At 34.5% G+C, this 16,030-nt stretch overlaps 1 protein-coding gene and 1 long non-coding RNA gene across 12 annotated transcripts in view; one reads left to right on the forward strand and one right to left on the reverse strand.

Annotated features, from left to right (window-relative positions):
• LOC144291793 (uncharacterized) overlaps nt 1-10,361 on the forward strand; it is a 50,302-nt gene extending 39,941 nt beyond the window's left edge. For both annotated transcript variants that reach the window (XR_013359327.1, XR_013359328.1), the window contains one exon: nt 9,123-10,361. This is a non-coding gene — a long non-coding RNA (uncharacterized LOC144291793). The remainder of the gene's footprint in view (nt 1-9,122) is intronic.
• LRP1B (LDL receptor related protein 1B) overlaps nt 1-16,030 on the reverse strand; it is a 1,828,472-nt gene that overhangs the window by 667,249 nt on the left and 1,145,193 nt on the right. For all 10 annotated transcript variants that reach the window (XM_077861563.1, XM_077861564.1, XM_077861559.1 and 7 more), the window contains 2 exons: nt 3,044-3,124; nt 1,725-1,892 (listed from right to left, as the gene is read on the reverse strand). In XM_077861563.1, coding sequence (XP_077717689.1) covers nt 1,725-1,892; nt 3,044-3,124 — 249 coding nt within the window. The remainder of the gene's footprint in view (nt 1-1,724; nt 1,893-3,043; nt 3,125-16,030) is intronic.

Raw genomic sequence — 16,030 nt, forward strand, 5'->3', positions numbered from 1 at the left:
TTTCTTCATTCTTTTCTTGAAACATGTCCAAGAATCATGTAGATTATCTGGATCATTTCCTTAATATATTACCATAATCATATAAGAAATGCATAGTATTCACATTGACAGTATACCCTTTTCAGTAACATATTTGTGAAATTGAGGTGCTCTAAAGGTGAAGGTCATTAACATTAAGTAGACACTGATTCTATAATAATCCAAACCTAAGAAATTACCTAATGAGGCTACAAAGGGATGTACCACTCACTTTGGATACTCATGAAGCTAAAGCAATCTCTCCAAAACTCCTTAATGTGCAATGATCATTTTAACGTAGAGACAAATACACATAGAAAAGAAGGATGGGATCTCATTTCTGAGATGAAAGTAAATTAACTTTGGGGCAATTTATCTTTCACAGCATATTAGGGGCAGTGCCAGCAGACCACAGATGTACACATCATGAGGAGCCTAAAAAGACATCTGTGAGGTGGGGGAAAATGCAGTTTACATTAAAAGTGTAACTTGGTAATTACATGTCAACCACACCTTAGATGAATGTTTCCAATATTTTTAAAAAAGGAAAAAATATATTTTTATACCTTTTTCTTTTACATGCAAGGCTAGTAAGAAGTGAAAATCTCTAGTTCCTATATATCAGTAGACCAACTAGAATAAGACAGAAAAGGACAAAAGAATGAAATAAAGAGGGGTGGGAGAGAGAGAAAGAGAAAAAAGGGAATGAGGAGAGGAAGGGAAGGAGAGAGGAAGTGACAGAGAGAGAGGAAACAAAAGAAAGACAAAACGACACGTGTCAGAGAAAAAATACAGAAATTTTCTATTTTATAAGTTGTTAAACATTTGCAGAAGACAAATATATGCCCCTGGAAAATAGTTTGAAAACAATTCCTTTCTTATGATCACACAATCTATGCCTTCCCACCCCAAGTACCCAATTCAGTAAATAAATCATGTTATTGTCTCTTTGCATGCTAGATTTTAAATACTGAACAGGGACCAGATTTCTCTTACCCATCATTCAGTCCAAGCACAGTGCCTGGCACATAAAAATCTTTCAATAAATTTTTGTGGAATAGATTAAAAAGTAAATGAACCTTCCAATTTCTTAAGCAGAAAGAAAACTTCCATTTAAAAAAAAAATGTTACTGATTGTATGAATGTTTGGCAGGCTAATGATTTTTTTCTGTGACATTTCCAACATGATTTCTAATTTATTAGCATGACCTATGGCTGATCAAATTTTGCAAGTAATGGATGCAAATGACAGGATCAAGTCTGCTGGACAATGCTGAGACGCATGGTCACAGTATCCCTCTCTTTAGCATTCCAGAAGTCAGTCAGTTGGAATACATCATCACTTAACAGGAGGTTATTTCAAGCCTAAAAAAAAACAAATTTGGTGTTGAAATAAAAAGTATGCCTTTCTTATTTTTAGTTTGTTTTCCTTTCGGGAAGAGTTTGGGGTTTGGCAATTTAGGAGTTGGAGAGGATTAAAGGAGTAACAAAGCGTCTGATAAAAGTAAGAAGCAAAAACCACAGAAGGAATCAAAGTATAAGGAGGTATTAAAATGAGAAACCAGAGAAATTAAAGAGTGAAAGTAAAGCAATCAATTATTTTACCCTGTTCCAAATATTATCTTTATATAATATTCATTCTGAAACACTTAAATATTATATATCAATTTAAAAATGAGAGTTCATATCTTCACAAAATTACTAACCTTCCCTGGTACAATTGGTTTGGGCTTCATCACTGAAGTCTCCACAGTCATTGTCACCATCACAGGCCCAATGGCCTGGGATGCATCTGCCACTGGAACATCTGAACTGATTATCCAAGCAAGAGTGAACACAGCCAACCTCATCACTGCCATCCCCGCAGTCATCATCTGGAAAGAAGGATCAACATCAAGGAAGTGAAAAGTGACCCAGGGGAAAAAAAAAAAAAAAACTTCTCTTATGAAATATCTAACATTTCTTTTTTTTTACATAGAGTATTCCTTTGGGTTTGATAAAAGAATGATAAATTAATGATCAGCATTTCCCATGAACAGTGGAGGGATTATATTCATTTCGATATTGTTTCACTTCTGATTAAACAACAACTACTAAACAAAGAGGGAAAACAATCCTCACCTTTGGATTTTAAAGCTTAATTTCTATTTCACTCAGAAATGACTAACCATTGACTGAACAAATCGATGCAGCAGGTAATAATTATAAAATGGGAGGACAATGGTGACTGCAGGAATTTCATGAAATGATACAGCTGGTGATATAATTAGCATGGAAAATTATTGTTTAGAACTACAATCTCTATGCCCCAGAGTTTATGACTATATCTTTAATTCAGACCCTTCTCCATTGTCAACATGAGGAGTCACTATGCACTCTTCTTCTACTGACACTTAAGTGAGTATTTATACTGGGAAATTGTCACTATCATTAGCAATGATTTATATTCTTTATTAACAACTGTTGCAGGAGGGAGATGAGAGAAATGCAAAGTGAAAATAGATTAAATTGAAATCAGTGACTGAGAATGCATGATTTATACATAATTCATTTACCTGTGTTTGGCATAATTTAGCATAATGATACAATTGAGTATGAGAAAAAACACCATTTATACATAAAGAGCAAGGGAGCAGAGTTGAGACCATTTGGATAATTCCATAATAATCTATAAACTCCTTCATCCTGAGGTTACAGAGCACTTTACACCGATGCTTCAGAGAACCCAAATTGTCCAGGTCATTGCCTCAATTGTCCTCTTTACTTCATGTTTGTGGATTTAGACTATGTCCAGTATAATATCTGAACACAAATCTCTTTATAGTCCCATGGGACAGATATCGAGTCCCATTATCCTTAATGCTAATCCCCACTGATGTGCCAGGTGTCCTCTCACCACTTGTCTAAGCCATTTTGCTTGGCTTTGCAAACTTCTTATACAAGCTGCATCTGAAAGAGGTGAAGTGGCACTGACAGCCAGGCCCCCAATCAAATCAGTGCAATACAGGGAACATTTGGTACTTGCCAGAGTCGCAGTGCCATTTGCTGCTAATGCATCTTCCACTTTTGCATATGAATTGAGTTAGTGGCTCACAAGTTGGAAATTCTATGAAAGATATAAAAATATTCAATAGGAAAGATGTTATTGACTGTGCTTGATTTAATTTGTTTCTAATTTGCTAATGTGACCAGAACTCCACCCCTATCCTCCACAAAAGGCAGAGGAAACCTTAGAAAAACTAATATAGTGACAAACTTCTTAAGAGCATAGGATATTCATACTTTTAATATTTTTTTAAATGAGTACTTTACAGTGAATAAAAAAGCCTAGGAGAATCAGATGATGAAGAATTGTTTGCATTCCCTGCACTGCACCACTGGTAAGAAGGTTTGAATGGCAGTTAACACTCAGACCTCTTATTGGCCCTGGGACTTGGGCTGGTCAGGCAGTTATGTTTCCCAGGGGTTCCATCCAGGCCTATTCTGGATTATTCCTTTCTAAGAGTTAGAACTTTACAAAATATTTGAAATCATGGTACTGAGCATCTTCTTAGTATTTTAATCAATGAAGCACATAGGTGACAGTGTCTTTAGGAAATAATAATTTTGAATGACATTGTTATAACTTTTATAGAATGGTTTATGTTTTTCCCTTAAAAACTCTGACATTTTAAAGTTAAAAGTCTATATTAATGTATACTTTTTGTCAAGCCATGACTAGCTTGAATGGTAAAATGTGAGCAAGTTAATTTTGCATAATAGTTGCAAAGACATATTTTGTGTATTATCTTCAAAATAATATTTCAAATTAAATTGGGGGCTATAGTATTCATCCTCATTCTTAAAATGGTGAAATAATAAGTCAACCTTGGAGCCTGTGAGAACTCCTTCTAGAATGTAGTTGAGCTGGGCAAAGAGAATCAGCCAAACTGACCAGCAATAGCATCCAGTGAACAGACTACAAATGACTGCCATCTCTAATACCGGTAACTTATCCAAATGACAACATAAATTGATATTATTTCATAAACAAAATGTAAGGAAAGTAGTGGCTCATATCAGATCTGGTTGATATGGTATTGATTCCTTGCTTTCCACTTCTTAAAAAGCAATTTCTTTGTGTGAGTTTACATTTGAGTATATCCCTCCGAGATATGGGAATTTGAATGGAAAGTATTCTAAAACTGAACAAATCTTAATTAAATTTTATGATTACCAAAGAGATGCCTCAAGATATGAAGTTTAGAATAATTTTAACTTTTAAAAAATGTGATCAGAGCCTAAATATGATTCAAAGACAGGAGTGAAAAAGAGGCAATCATTGATATGAAGAGAGAAAAGACTGTATCAAAAGCTATCCATGCAGCAACTCAACAAATTTTCTGACATATAAGGGGAAGTGATGAAAAGAAAAGTGAAAACGCTCAAGGCATAATTTAATCAATACTTCTAAGAGAATTTTCTTTTGTTACCTGACAAGATAATGAAAACTTGTGTTTATGTTTCAAGAATCAACAGGGATGTTGTCTAAAATATGTTTTCTTCTTTAGATAATCATTTAATGCTTAGAAGATGTAGAGTAGACATGAAGAGTGACTTTAAACAAAACTGCAGTATAAGTTATGGTAAAATGAGTAAAAAACAAAATGCAGATTCTAAGATATGATGAGATCTAACTTTTAAAAATAACACTGCATCTTTTTCAATCTATAACAGGTTAATTCACATTTTTAACCTCTCTTCTATAAGCTTAGGAACATATTAATCAATATCATACATGTAACTAGGAAAAGAATAAATCACTTCAAGCATTTGGAGACTTCTGAGATTTGACTATATTCCATTGGCTGGAAAATGTTCCAAGTAACCTTTAAGAGTTTACCTCTTAGATTCTAAGTCTAAAAACCAGCACCCTCCCCCTCCAAAAAAATCTGGAAGTTAGCTCCCAAAAAGGTAAAAACTTTCAAAGTAAATAAAATAATCTAAAACCCAATGCACCTTCAATCTCTGAGAAAATAAGTCATATACCTGCCCACAGTGAATATAATACACATACTTGCTAATAATGTGTATGTGTTCCCAAATAGCTGCATCTCATTTCTGATTTTTTTTTTTTTTTTTTTTACATAATACTTAGTTACATTACTTTCTCTTGGCAAGCACATTGTCTGGCTTACTTTATAGGACCAAAGGCAAATTACATGGAATTTTTTTAAAAAGGAGCTAGAAAAGGCATAGGGTAAATCACTAAACAGAATAAAGGCATTAAATGAAGGGACAGGTATAAGGGACTGAAGAGTTTCATTTCTGTTTCTTTGATAAAGCACTGTGACCTTGAGTAAATCACACAGCCTCTGTAGTGACAGCCATGTGATTTGTAACATGATCTCTCAGGTCCTTAAAGTCCTAAAGGTCAAGAAGTCAGAAGAAAGGTCATCTGGAAATGCACCACACCCTGAAAGCATGTAATATAGCAAAAATTGGGTCTATCTACTGAATAACTCCTGGGATTATCACAGCATTCCAATAAAAGATAGTAACTGAACTTCAGAAAAAAAGAAAAAATAGAGGAATGAATTTAAAGTGTTAAAATTATCTTTGGATTTTCTCTGCTTAAAAATGCAATCAAATGCACAACACATTTTAGGAGTTCCATCAAAAATTTAAGTATAATATAGGGCACTTCATTTTTCACTAATGATAGAAAATACTGTATCCATAATTTCTTAGTATCTTAGCACCAATATCTCATAGTGAGAAAGAAACAAAGTTTAATGACAATATACTCTTTCTCCTAAAAAAATAAAACAAAAGCTTCTTAAAATAAATTTAGCCTTTCTATGTTTTTCCATATTAGCATTACTTTAAGAGTTGAAAATAATATCTGATATCTCAGTCTGTTTCTAGGTACTTGTTCTTTTTAAGAGACCATTATGAATTCTTATATTTGAAAAAGACTTAAATGTTAAAAACAATCTTTTTTTTCTTGACTTTGACTAGATCTTCCAGGAGACAGACTGTAGGACACCTGGAAAGATTACTTGATTAACTCTGAGGAGAAAAAAAATATGAATGAAAGTGGCGTACATTTTACTATATTAAAATACTAAAGAAAAGAAAACTCTATTTTATTTCTGTGGTTACTTCCACCTCGTAGAATAGTTAATGTGGAGTAATGGACTGTTAAAAAATCTTCCATTGTTGCAGGTGGTATGCTTAATTTATCTATTATATCTTTCACTTAAAATTTATTGCTGGGTTATATGTATGCTATTATGTAAATGGCAACAATTTTCTCTCTCTCTCAAGGGTAATCATCGTTGGTACGGTACTTATATTTATCCAGTACACAAAGCTTAGAGATAGTTTTCAGATCCAATTTGTTTCTTTCTTGTCTCTAGGAATTTTCCTACTTATTTCTCCTTTTTGGCCTCAAAATGAATATTTCTAAGTAATTTATTATTGAAGTCTCAAAGTTATCATAGGTTTGTTTAAGAATATGTAATCCACATCCTATATGTGTATAAATTTGACCATCATGACTAACTATGTGGAGAATAATAGGAGATTCAGGTTAAAATAAATGACAAAGTAGGATATTACACGAGTCCGAGGTTAGGAAAATGTTATCTAAACTTGAAAAGGATGATAATACTCACATTGCATATTATTATTTATCGTGTATGAGACACTAGGCTAGCTATGTATATACATTACTTATACTCTTCACAACAGCCCTGCAATTGTTATTGCCAACCCCGATTTGTAAAAGAAAACAGCATAACTTGCCTGAGGATATACTGCATAACCAGCAAGTGTCAGAGTAAAATCTGAATAATAGTGTGACTGATTTTAAAATATATTATTTTTCCCTATACCACACTGATCATACACAATACCCTTCAAAAAATTATAGCACAGAAACATTTTTTGGAAGGATAGAAAATTTAATTCTTCCTATGTTTTATGTAGTCCATTTAAATTTTAAATATGATTATTCCTACTCTAAGGTACATACTTAAACATGGTTATGAGAAACACTGTTTTTTAAAGTCATATAGATTATAGGACTATAACCTTGGAAGAAATACATTTCTAGATAACGATACTAGCTGTGGCTCCTGAGAATTGGTATGTACATAGGACAGACTTCAAAAGAGCCAATAAGGTAAATATACTTTGGAGAAAACCATTAAAAAACAGTATACCACAAATAGTCTTCATTTGGCTACTCTTCCATTGCTGTTACATAAAAACCTCATTTTATACATCACATAAGTCATATATAAAGAACATAGTTTATAGGCAGGCAAATCTGAGTTAAAATCCTGATTTTAACACTAATTAATATATGACCTTGGATACTCACTTAACATCTCTGACTTCAAGTTCCTACTCTGTTCAACAGAGTAGAAAACTACTTCAAAAGTTTTATTCTCAAAATATTGAGAGCTTTATACCAGATAGAGTTCTAGGACTTAGTGATATCTCACCTAGAATGAATGAATAAAATAGTTCTAAGCATTGGAAATACAAAGTTTAGCATTTTCATTTCTCAGAGTGCTTACAATCATTTAGGAAAAAAAAATCTCTGTAGTATAATTAAACAAGTGATTTAAAAATTTTTCTGATAAATGCTATGATGTAAACCCCATAAAGTGTTATTGCAACTCACAATAGAAACATCAAAACTACTCTTAGATATTCACCCCAGAGGAAGCTATATACAAGTTGATAGGAATGATATATTCAGGTGAAATCAGGAGGGGAGCAGGAGGGGAAGGAGTGCTATTAGCATATTCCAGAAAGATGGCATTCCTGAAGGCCCAGAAGTCACAGTATATAAAATGTTTGATATTTCCCACACATTTCTTCTCCCTTCCCTTATATTCCCTTTCACTATTATTTATATTCCCCAAATGAATGAGAATATACACTGTTATATCAGAAAGGGAGACAGAACATAAAGACTCCTAACTCTGGGAAACGAACTAGGGGTGGTGGAAGGGGAGGAGGGCGGGGGGTGGGGGTGAGTGGGTGACAGGCACTGAGGGGGACACTTGACGGGATGAGCACTGGGTGTTATTCTGTATGTTGGTAAATTGAACACCAATAAAAAATTATTTTATTAAAAAATAAAATAAAATAAAATGTTTGAAACACTATAAAAATTTCCGAATGGCTGCAATAGGGTATAAGAAGTAGTGAAATTTTAGGAGCTACAAATAGGCTAGAGCAATAGATTTGGAAGTAATCACTATTGATCAGAGCCGTGGAAGTCAAGAGGAGCATCTGGGAAGTATATGCAGAGTGAGACTAATAGGAGACCTGGAAAACATATTGAACAGTTCTGGCAATGAGGAAGATGAATGAGAAATGCTAGATAAAGTAATAATCAAACATGTTAATACATGGTTGCATGTGTATGAAAATAATATAAATTTTCAGAGCCCAGAAATTAAGAGGGTGCTGGAAACTAGAACAGTTAGTGGGTTGTCACAGCAGGGTGTGTGTGTGTGTGTGTGTGTGTGTGTGTAAAATCAATGCTGCTGAAATGTCTGAAGAATTCATGTTTACTCTTGACAGAAATTTAAAGGGCTGCATCTTTGTCAGCAGAATTATTACTGCCCAGTGGCTGATAAATTTCTTTTGGGAATGCAGAGGTCCAGATACAATGAAAAGCTCTTGAAGGGATGAGCACCGGGTGTTATACTATATGTTGGCAAGTTGAATTTAAATAAAATGTTAAAAAGAAAAGCAAGATACTCTGAAGATTGGAGGGGTGTTCTAGAGAGATTGCATACAAAGTCAGGAGGAAAGGACTAAAACACTGGTATTTTGAGACTGTTTCACAAACCTGTATGTATATTAGAAGTACCTGTACAGCGTTTATTTTTTTTTCCTGTACAGCTTTTAAAACTACTTATACCTAAGCCTTTATTATAATTCAACTGGTCGCATACTTCCTCAGGTGTTGTGGGTTGAATCATACGTATCAGTGAGCTATGTCGGATCCTAAGCCCTGGTATCTGTGAATGTGACCTTATTTAGAAACAGAGTCTTTGCCAATGTAATTAAGGATCTCAAGATGTGCATTTCCACAGGGAAAGGCCATGTGAAGATGGAAACAGGAGATTGGAGTGATGCTGCCACAGCCGAGAAGGAGCTGGAGCCAACAGAGAAGCTGGAAGAGGCAGAGGATTCTCTTTGGGGGAGGTGCTGCTGATTATGGACTTCCAGGCTCCAAAACTGTGGGGAGAAGGGGTTTTTGCTATTTTAAGCCTTTATGTTTGTGGTGATTTGTTTTAGTAGCCTTAACAAATTTTAATTTGTAGGGAATGTTGACATCACATAGTTTAAATTTTCTGGATGTGCCTTAGGATCAGAATCATATGAGGTGCTTTTCCTAAAATACATATTCTTGGACTCTATACAAGACCTATTGAATGGAAATTTTTGGAGAAGGGTGATAGTGGCCTGGGGATCTTTATTAGTACCAAACGCCCTGGGTGATTCATATCATCAAGCACGGAGCTGAGGAAATGCTGAGTTAGGTCAAGGATATAAAAACCGTTTTTATTAATTTCTGCCTATGGCTTTCAATATACCCCACCAGGGTTTGCCTAACCTCCCACTTTCTTGCACCGAGAGACTTATTAATACTAGGATGTATAAAAGAGGGGACTGTAGCCAAAGACAATGCAAAAGCATGTCACATACCTATAAGAAAACAAAAAGACAACTTAGCAGAAGCTTGTATACCATTTCAAGCAAAAATAATACAAATGTTTAAATATAAATTTATAGAACATGAAAAAAAAACAGAACAAGACCATCTGGGATACAAAGCATAAATCTGCAGGACACAGACAGGAAAAAGAACTTAATTTCTTTGTTTCCAGCATTTAAAAAAAAAGATTTATTTATTTATTTGAGAGATAGAGAGAAAGAGAGAGTATGCACGTGGGGTAGAGAAGGGATAAAGAGAATCTTAGTCAGGTTCCATGCTGAGCACGGAATCTGAGGTGTGGCTAGATCCTGAGACCCTGAGATCACCATCTGAGCCAAAACCAAGAATCGGACACTTAACCAACTGTGCCACACAGGAAACCCTGTTTCCAACATTTTAATAGAAGTAATTATTTCCAGATTGGAGAATGAAGAATAGGTTTGATAGGAAGTTAAGGTTCTAAATCAAATAAAAGAGAAAAACAACTAATTGCTAAAAATGAGTTTATCTTCACATTGAATAAGTTATCAAAGAAGTAATGAAACACATATTTTTGATCTTAGAATATTGACAATCATTTTGAAATAAATGGAAAATGGGAAAGATGAATGAAACCTGGAAAATGGTGAATGGTACTGTCCTGATTTCAAAAATGAGTGAAAATTTTCAAACAATAGAGAGGTGAAGAATACATATATCTCTGACAGCAATTCTAGGATAAACTTGCTAAAATATTATTTTTCAGCATTTTTAAAAGAGACTATTTGCTCAAGAACAAAATAAAAACAAATCATGCAAAACTAACTTATTTGCTGATACAAGTTTTAGGTAAATATATATCATGAAAATGCCATACACAGAGTGTTTTTGTATTTTTAGCAATGTTTAAGAAATCTCAAGATAGGGATCCCTGGGTAGCTCGGCGGTTTAGCGCCTGCCTTTGGCCCAGGGCATGATCCTGGAGTCCTGGGATCGAATCCCACGTCAGCCTCCCTGCATGGAGCCTGCTTCTCCCTCTGCCTGTGTCTCTGCCTCTTGCTCTCTCTGTGTCTCTCATGAATAAATAAATAAAAATCTTAAAAAAAAGAAGTCTCAAGATAAAGTATCTTGTGTGTAAGATGGTGGTAAATTGAAGTGAATGTGTAATTTGTTCAAAACTGTACCTATACAATTTAAATTATTAGATCAATTTCCCCTGAAGGATGTTTTTAATTACTTGCCAAAAGGTTCACACCTTTGTTACTATTATTTGGTTACAGACTTAAAAATTATGCTTATCAAATTTTTGAATTATATAAAACTAGGAGACATCATTAATATCATGGATTCAAAATCGCAAAACTGCAACAGGGTTGGGATTATGGGAGGATGGAAGTATAAGAGTGACAGTATGGAGTGGAAAAGATCAGACCCATGTAAATATTCAGAAACAGGTAAATAAGGAAGACTCAGGAGACTATCAAAATAAAAGGTAAAAGAACTTTGAAAAGTAAACATTAGAAGCATCCAAAAGGAATGATTCAGTGTATAAGAAAAGCTTAGCTATTTTAATTGACTGGACACTTGACATGGGAATTACTCAATAGGTTATCATCTATGATTATGTTAACGGAAGCCTAGAATCTAAATTAGTGAAGTTAATAATTTCACTTCAATCTGTTGTAAAAATACCACATATGGGATACCATGTTCTGTTTAATTCTAGGCTGTGAATTTGTTTTTAATTCTGGCAAAAAAAAATAAAATTTACCATTTTAACTATCTTTAAGTATATGATTCAGTAGTGTTAACTATATTCATATTGTTGTGCAACAGATCTTTAGAACTTCTTCATTTTGTAGAACTGAAACTCTATACCCATTTGACATCAACTCTCCATTTTAGACCATTAATTTTACTAAGGTTATTAAAAATACAAGTATATTCATAGTAGGGCAGTTGGTGGGGAAAGAGTCTATAAATTATCATGTAAGGAAATCTGAAAGAAGTGGTATGTTTCACTTGGAGAAGAGAAGGGTTAGGTAGGCATAATGGTGCCTTTGGTTAACTTAAGAGTGATGTTGTGACAAAGTTATAGATTTAGATCATGTAGCTTCAGAAGACAGAACAAGAATCATTGAGTAGAATCTTTAGCAAGATTGCTGTACAAAGGAGAAATATTCTGACAATTTCTGCCCAACAGAGGAATTAACTAACCCGTGGAGTGGCCAGTTCTTTGTTCCTGAAAACATTCAAACAAGGACTGGGTAAGCATGTCTGAGACCAGTTTTAGGATTCTTATGTTGGATGGATAACTGAATTTGATAACATGTATAGGCAACTACCAAAACCTTGATTCTCTGAAACAGATGATGAGGAGTTATTGGGTCTGAGTTCCAATGCTTGCCATACCTACTAACTCATTCTGTGATGTTGGACACACAACCTTCAAAGTTTTAGTTTCCTTATTTATAATGACACGGGCTAAAATGAATGGTTTTCTTAGTCTTTCTACCTTTCCATGAGTTGAATAAATGTGCATTATGCCTATTGTGCAGAATCTGTACCAGTCAGCATGTGCCTCCTGCTTTAGCAGGAAACAGAAAGGGAGAAAGCAAGAGGGATAAGAAGAGAGAAAATGATTGACTGAGTTAAGTAAATAAATACATGGAGTAGTGGGATTTTTCATTTTACCATGGCATTGGCTTATTTAGATCTAATACTAAGAACAAGGAGACACTAAATACTCCTGCATTTTATAGACAGAATTCAGTAGTTGGAGCTATTCCTTATAAAAGAAGAGTAATCCATATGTCAATTTTTTTCAAAGACCAGTGGATTCAAGGGAAGGAGAGACTCCATGAGAATCATTCATGAAATATTGTGGATGCATGAGAAAAGGGAACTGACTGAGTGTTGCTCAGGAGGAAGGCTGACCATTATACCCTGCATCTAGAGAAGAAGAAAGAAGTGGAGAGTGGTGGTATCCAAGAGATGGGTCATTAGGAGACTAGCCTGATCACATTTAATAAAGCATGTTTGGGGGGGTTAGGGGTCACAAAAAGTGGACCCAAAAAAGAGAGCAAAACTTGTTTTGTTTGTTTTTTTGGTGGTATCAGCAATGCAACCAAGGGGGTGCCCACCAAGCAAAGAGGGCTCTAGCAACTTAAGGCTAGGAAATATGTCATCTGTGGTGGGAATGGTGGGGGAAGGGGATAAAAGAAGTCTAGATGTGAGGGAGAAGAAGAGGAAACAGAGAAGAGGGAGTTCAGGGAACTACGAAGAGAAGGTTCTCTGAAGGTCTCACATAAGATTCTCTCAAGAGAGGGGTACCGGGGTGGCTCAGTGTTTGAGTGTCTGCCTTTGGTTCAGGTCGTGATCCCATGGTCCTGGGATCAAGTCCCCCATCTAGCTCCTTGTAGGGAGCCTGCTTCTCCCTCTGCCTATGTCTCTGACTCTCTCTGTGGGTCTCTCATGAATAAATAAATAATATCTTAAAAAAAAGAGTCTCTCAAGAGAGCAACATTGCTCATGTCGCAGAGTTGTCACCTTCAGAGAAACAGAGGTTACCACTAGACCTACTTAAAAAGAGGTTACCTGTTCCTCCAACTGCCCCATCTGACTGAAGAGCTAAGGCTAGAATAGGGAACAGATGCAGGGAGGAAAAAATAGAATACAGTCACCTCTCATCTAAGTTCCCAAAACCTAAAGTCTAGCCAGCAGGGGGGAGAAGAAAGCCTTGACTAAGATATAGTACTAGAAGTTCAAAATGAGTAGGATCGAGTTACATAAATTAAAAGTTACCAGAATCACTGTGTCTGCCAAGATGCTATCAAGGAATGGCAGAGCAATTGAAAGCAGTGCTTGGCAATATCCATATTTTGCCAGTATTCCATGGGTTAATAATCCTCACTTAAGTCATTACATAAAATATGCATTTTTCTTATAAAATTAATAATAATGTATACTATAAATAATAATAATCAATATATTTAATCAGAAACTTTGTTTTTCTAATAACCTCATTGAACATATATTTGATACACAACATATACTGATTTAACTGGGAAATGATTTCTTTTTGACAGCACTCTCTCTCTTCTGCTTGTGTCTGATACTTGCCAATTCTCTTTATGATTCTCTCCTCCTTAATTATGCGGAATAAAATTATAAGAACATTTACAATTTAAATTAGAAGTACAGGAGACAAGATTTTACTATCCTCATAGATTTAAAAGATCAACATCCATAAAATGGAATCATACTAACTTTGCAAATTTTAATGGATTTTATTTATACCCCACTGAACTGTCTTTCAATCTGTTGATAAATTTCCATTATTTTCCCAAGTTAAATCCTTTGAACAAGCCAAAGTTACCAATTCACATAAAGGTGCATTTATTTTAAAAAATATAATGAATATAAGGCATGCTGGAGATACTTGGAAGACCGAACAACCACAGAACAGTTAAATTAGTTTAAAATAAGCAAATATACTGTTTTGGCAATAAATTTTCCAAGGGGCAAAATGAAAGTTTGTCTGACATATTCTCACATGTAGTCATGAAATACAATTATATTTAATGGCATAATTTGGAGATGGGAAGAGTTTTCTTCTGGATAGTTGCTTCCATCTTAATTCGTTTTGCTTATATAGACATAATTATGTCATTAAATATATGCTAGATAAAATCAAACCTGAATGGTGCTTCCCAAAGTAGGGTCCCTTGACCGGTAGCATTAGAATCAGTATCAATTGCTAGAAATATAAATTATGGACCATCTAAGACATACTGGGTCATAGTCTTTAGAAATTAAGCCCAGATTCTGGTTTTGATTTTTGCTTTTGCTTTTTTAACAAGAGTCCAAGAGATGGTGATGCATGCTTAAGTTTGAGAATCTCAGCCTTAAGGTTTCTCAGACTTGAATGCACATTCATACCACATGGACAGCATTAAAAATACTGATTTTTGAGGTTTGACTCCCAGAGACCCATATTTAATCAGTATCAGTTTGGGGTGAGGCATGGACAGGTGATTCTGAAGCTTCTTGGGTGATTTTTTTTTCTTTTTTTTTTACTGACAGCAAAGTTGAGAACCAATTAGCACCTTGAAATGAGTGACTATTTAGTTCTTTGACACATAGTTCACTTCTAGCACATTCTTCACAATTTTAACATATCTTCCCTTATGTGGAGAATCAATCTACAGAGCCTCCTGTCTACACATGAAGACTACCAAAAGAGTAAAAAGATTGTTTAAAGATGAAGAGTGAATCCTCAAGGGCCTTCCTAATTATGTGTCTGTCCACATATACTCTCAACCTGAAATGTTCAGTTAATTTGTTGTAAAGGCAAATGCAAATAAAATCAATGAGGATTATAAACAGGTGCTAGTGATATCCACTAAAATTTGACCCTTGATTTCAGTACCTTCTGCTCCTAATGGCAACCAGAAGCATTTCTAACCATCGGTTTCTCATGTTTTAAAATCCAAATTTTGGTATTTTCAGTGTAAAATAGTAGTTATTAAAACAGAAGCTGTTTGTAGAACTAAAACATAAAAAAAAGAGTGCACTCTTCTAGTAGGATTAAACCTATGGGAACTTGACTGATTCCACTGGGAAAAGTGAAATATGATCGGTCCAAATGTTATAATGATGCTTAATAAGACTGGGAATTACTTGAACCGATATTCATTTCTACATTACTGCCAAAGAGAGTGACTTTTTTAATGCGGTAAATTAAACAATTTATAATATTTTTGCCATTTTGTATTCTATATACAGATAGTTTCTGATTTGAGAGTAATCTATGCCTTTCTCTTATAACTTTAAAAGTGAGCTTGTGCCTACCAGAGCTTCACTATTAGCTTCCCTACTGACATAAATTTTGATTTATTATGACAATCTGAAAGATAAATGCATGTTACTACAGAGAGGAACAAGTTTGGAGAGAAACATGTTTCTCACCTTATAAAAGGAAAATGGTGCTGAGACTAACCCATGTGGCTTACTGACACTCTATAAAATTTGGCTATATTTCAAAAGCAAACTGACAACTACATTTCACAGTGTGTTCATATCCAGTGGTATACTTGAGGTATCCTGTGCCAGCTTGCAAGAACCGATTTATAAATTTTCAAGGATTCTAGGAATCAATTGTTAAGCACATTATTTAAAATACATAACCTATATAGATTTATAATTAAATAATGTTGAATACAAGGGTAATAAAAATCAAGATTCACAATTTCCTAATTATTTTACTCTTGAAGTTAGTCATGTTTATTACATCTGTCTTGT

The sequence above is a fragment of the Canis aureus genome, chromosome 20, assembly GCF_053574225.1.
Source record: "Canis aureus isolate CA01 chromosome 20, VMU_Caureus_v.1.0, whole genome shotgun sequence".
NCBI classification, from domain to species: Eukaryota; Metazoa; Chordata; class Mammalia; order Carnivora; family Canidae; genus Canis; species Canis aureus.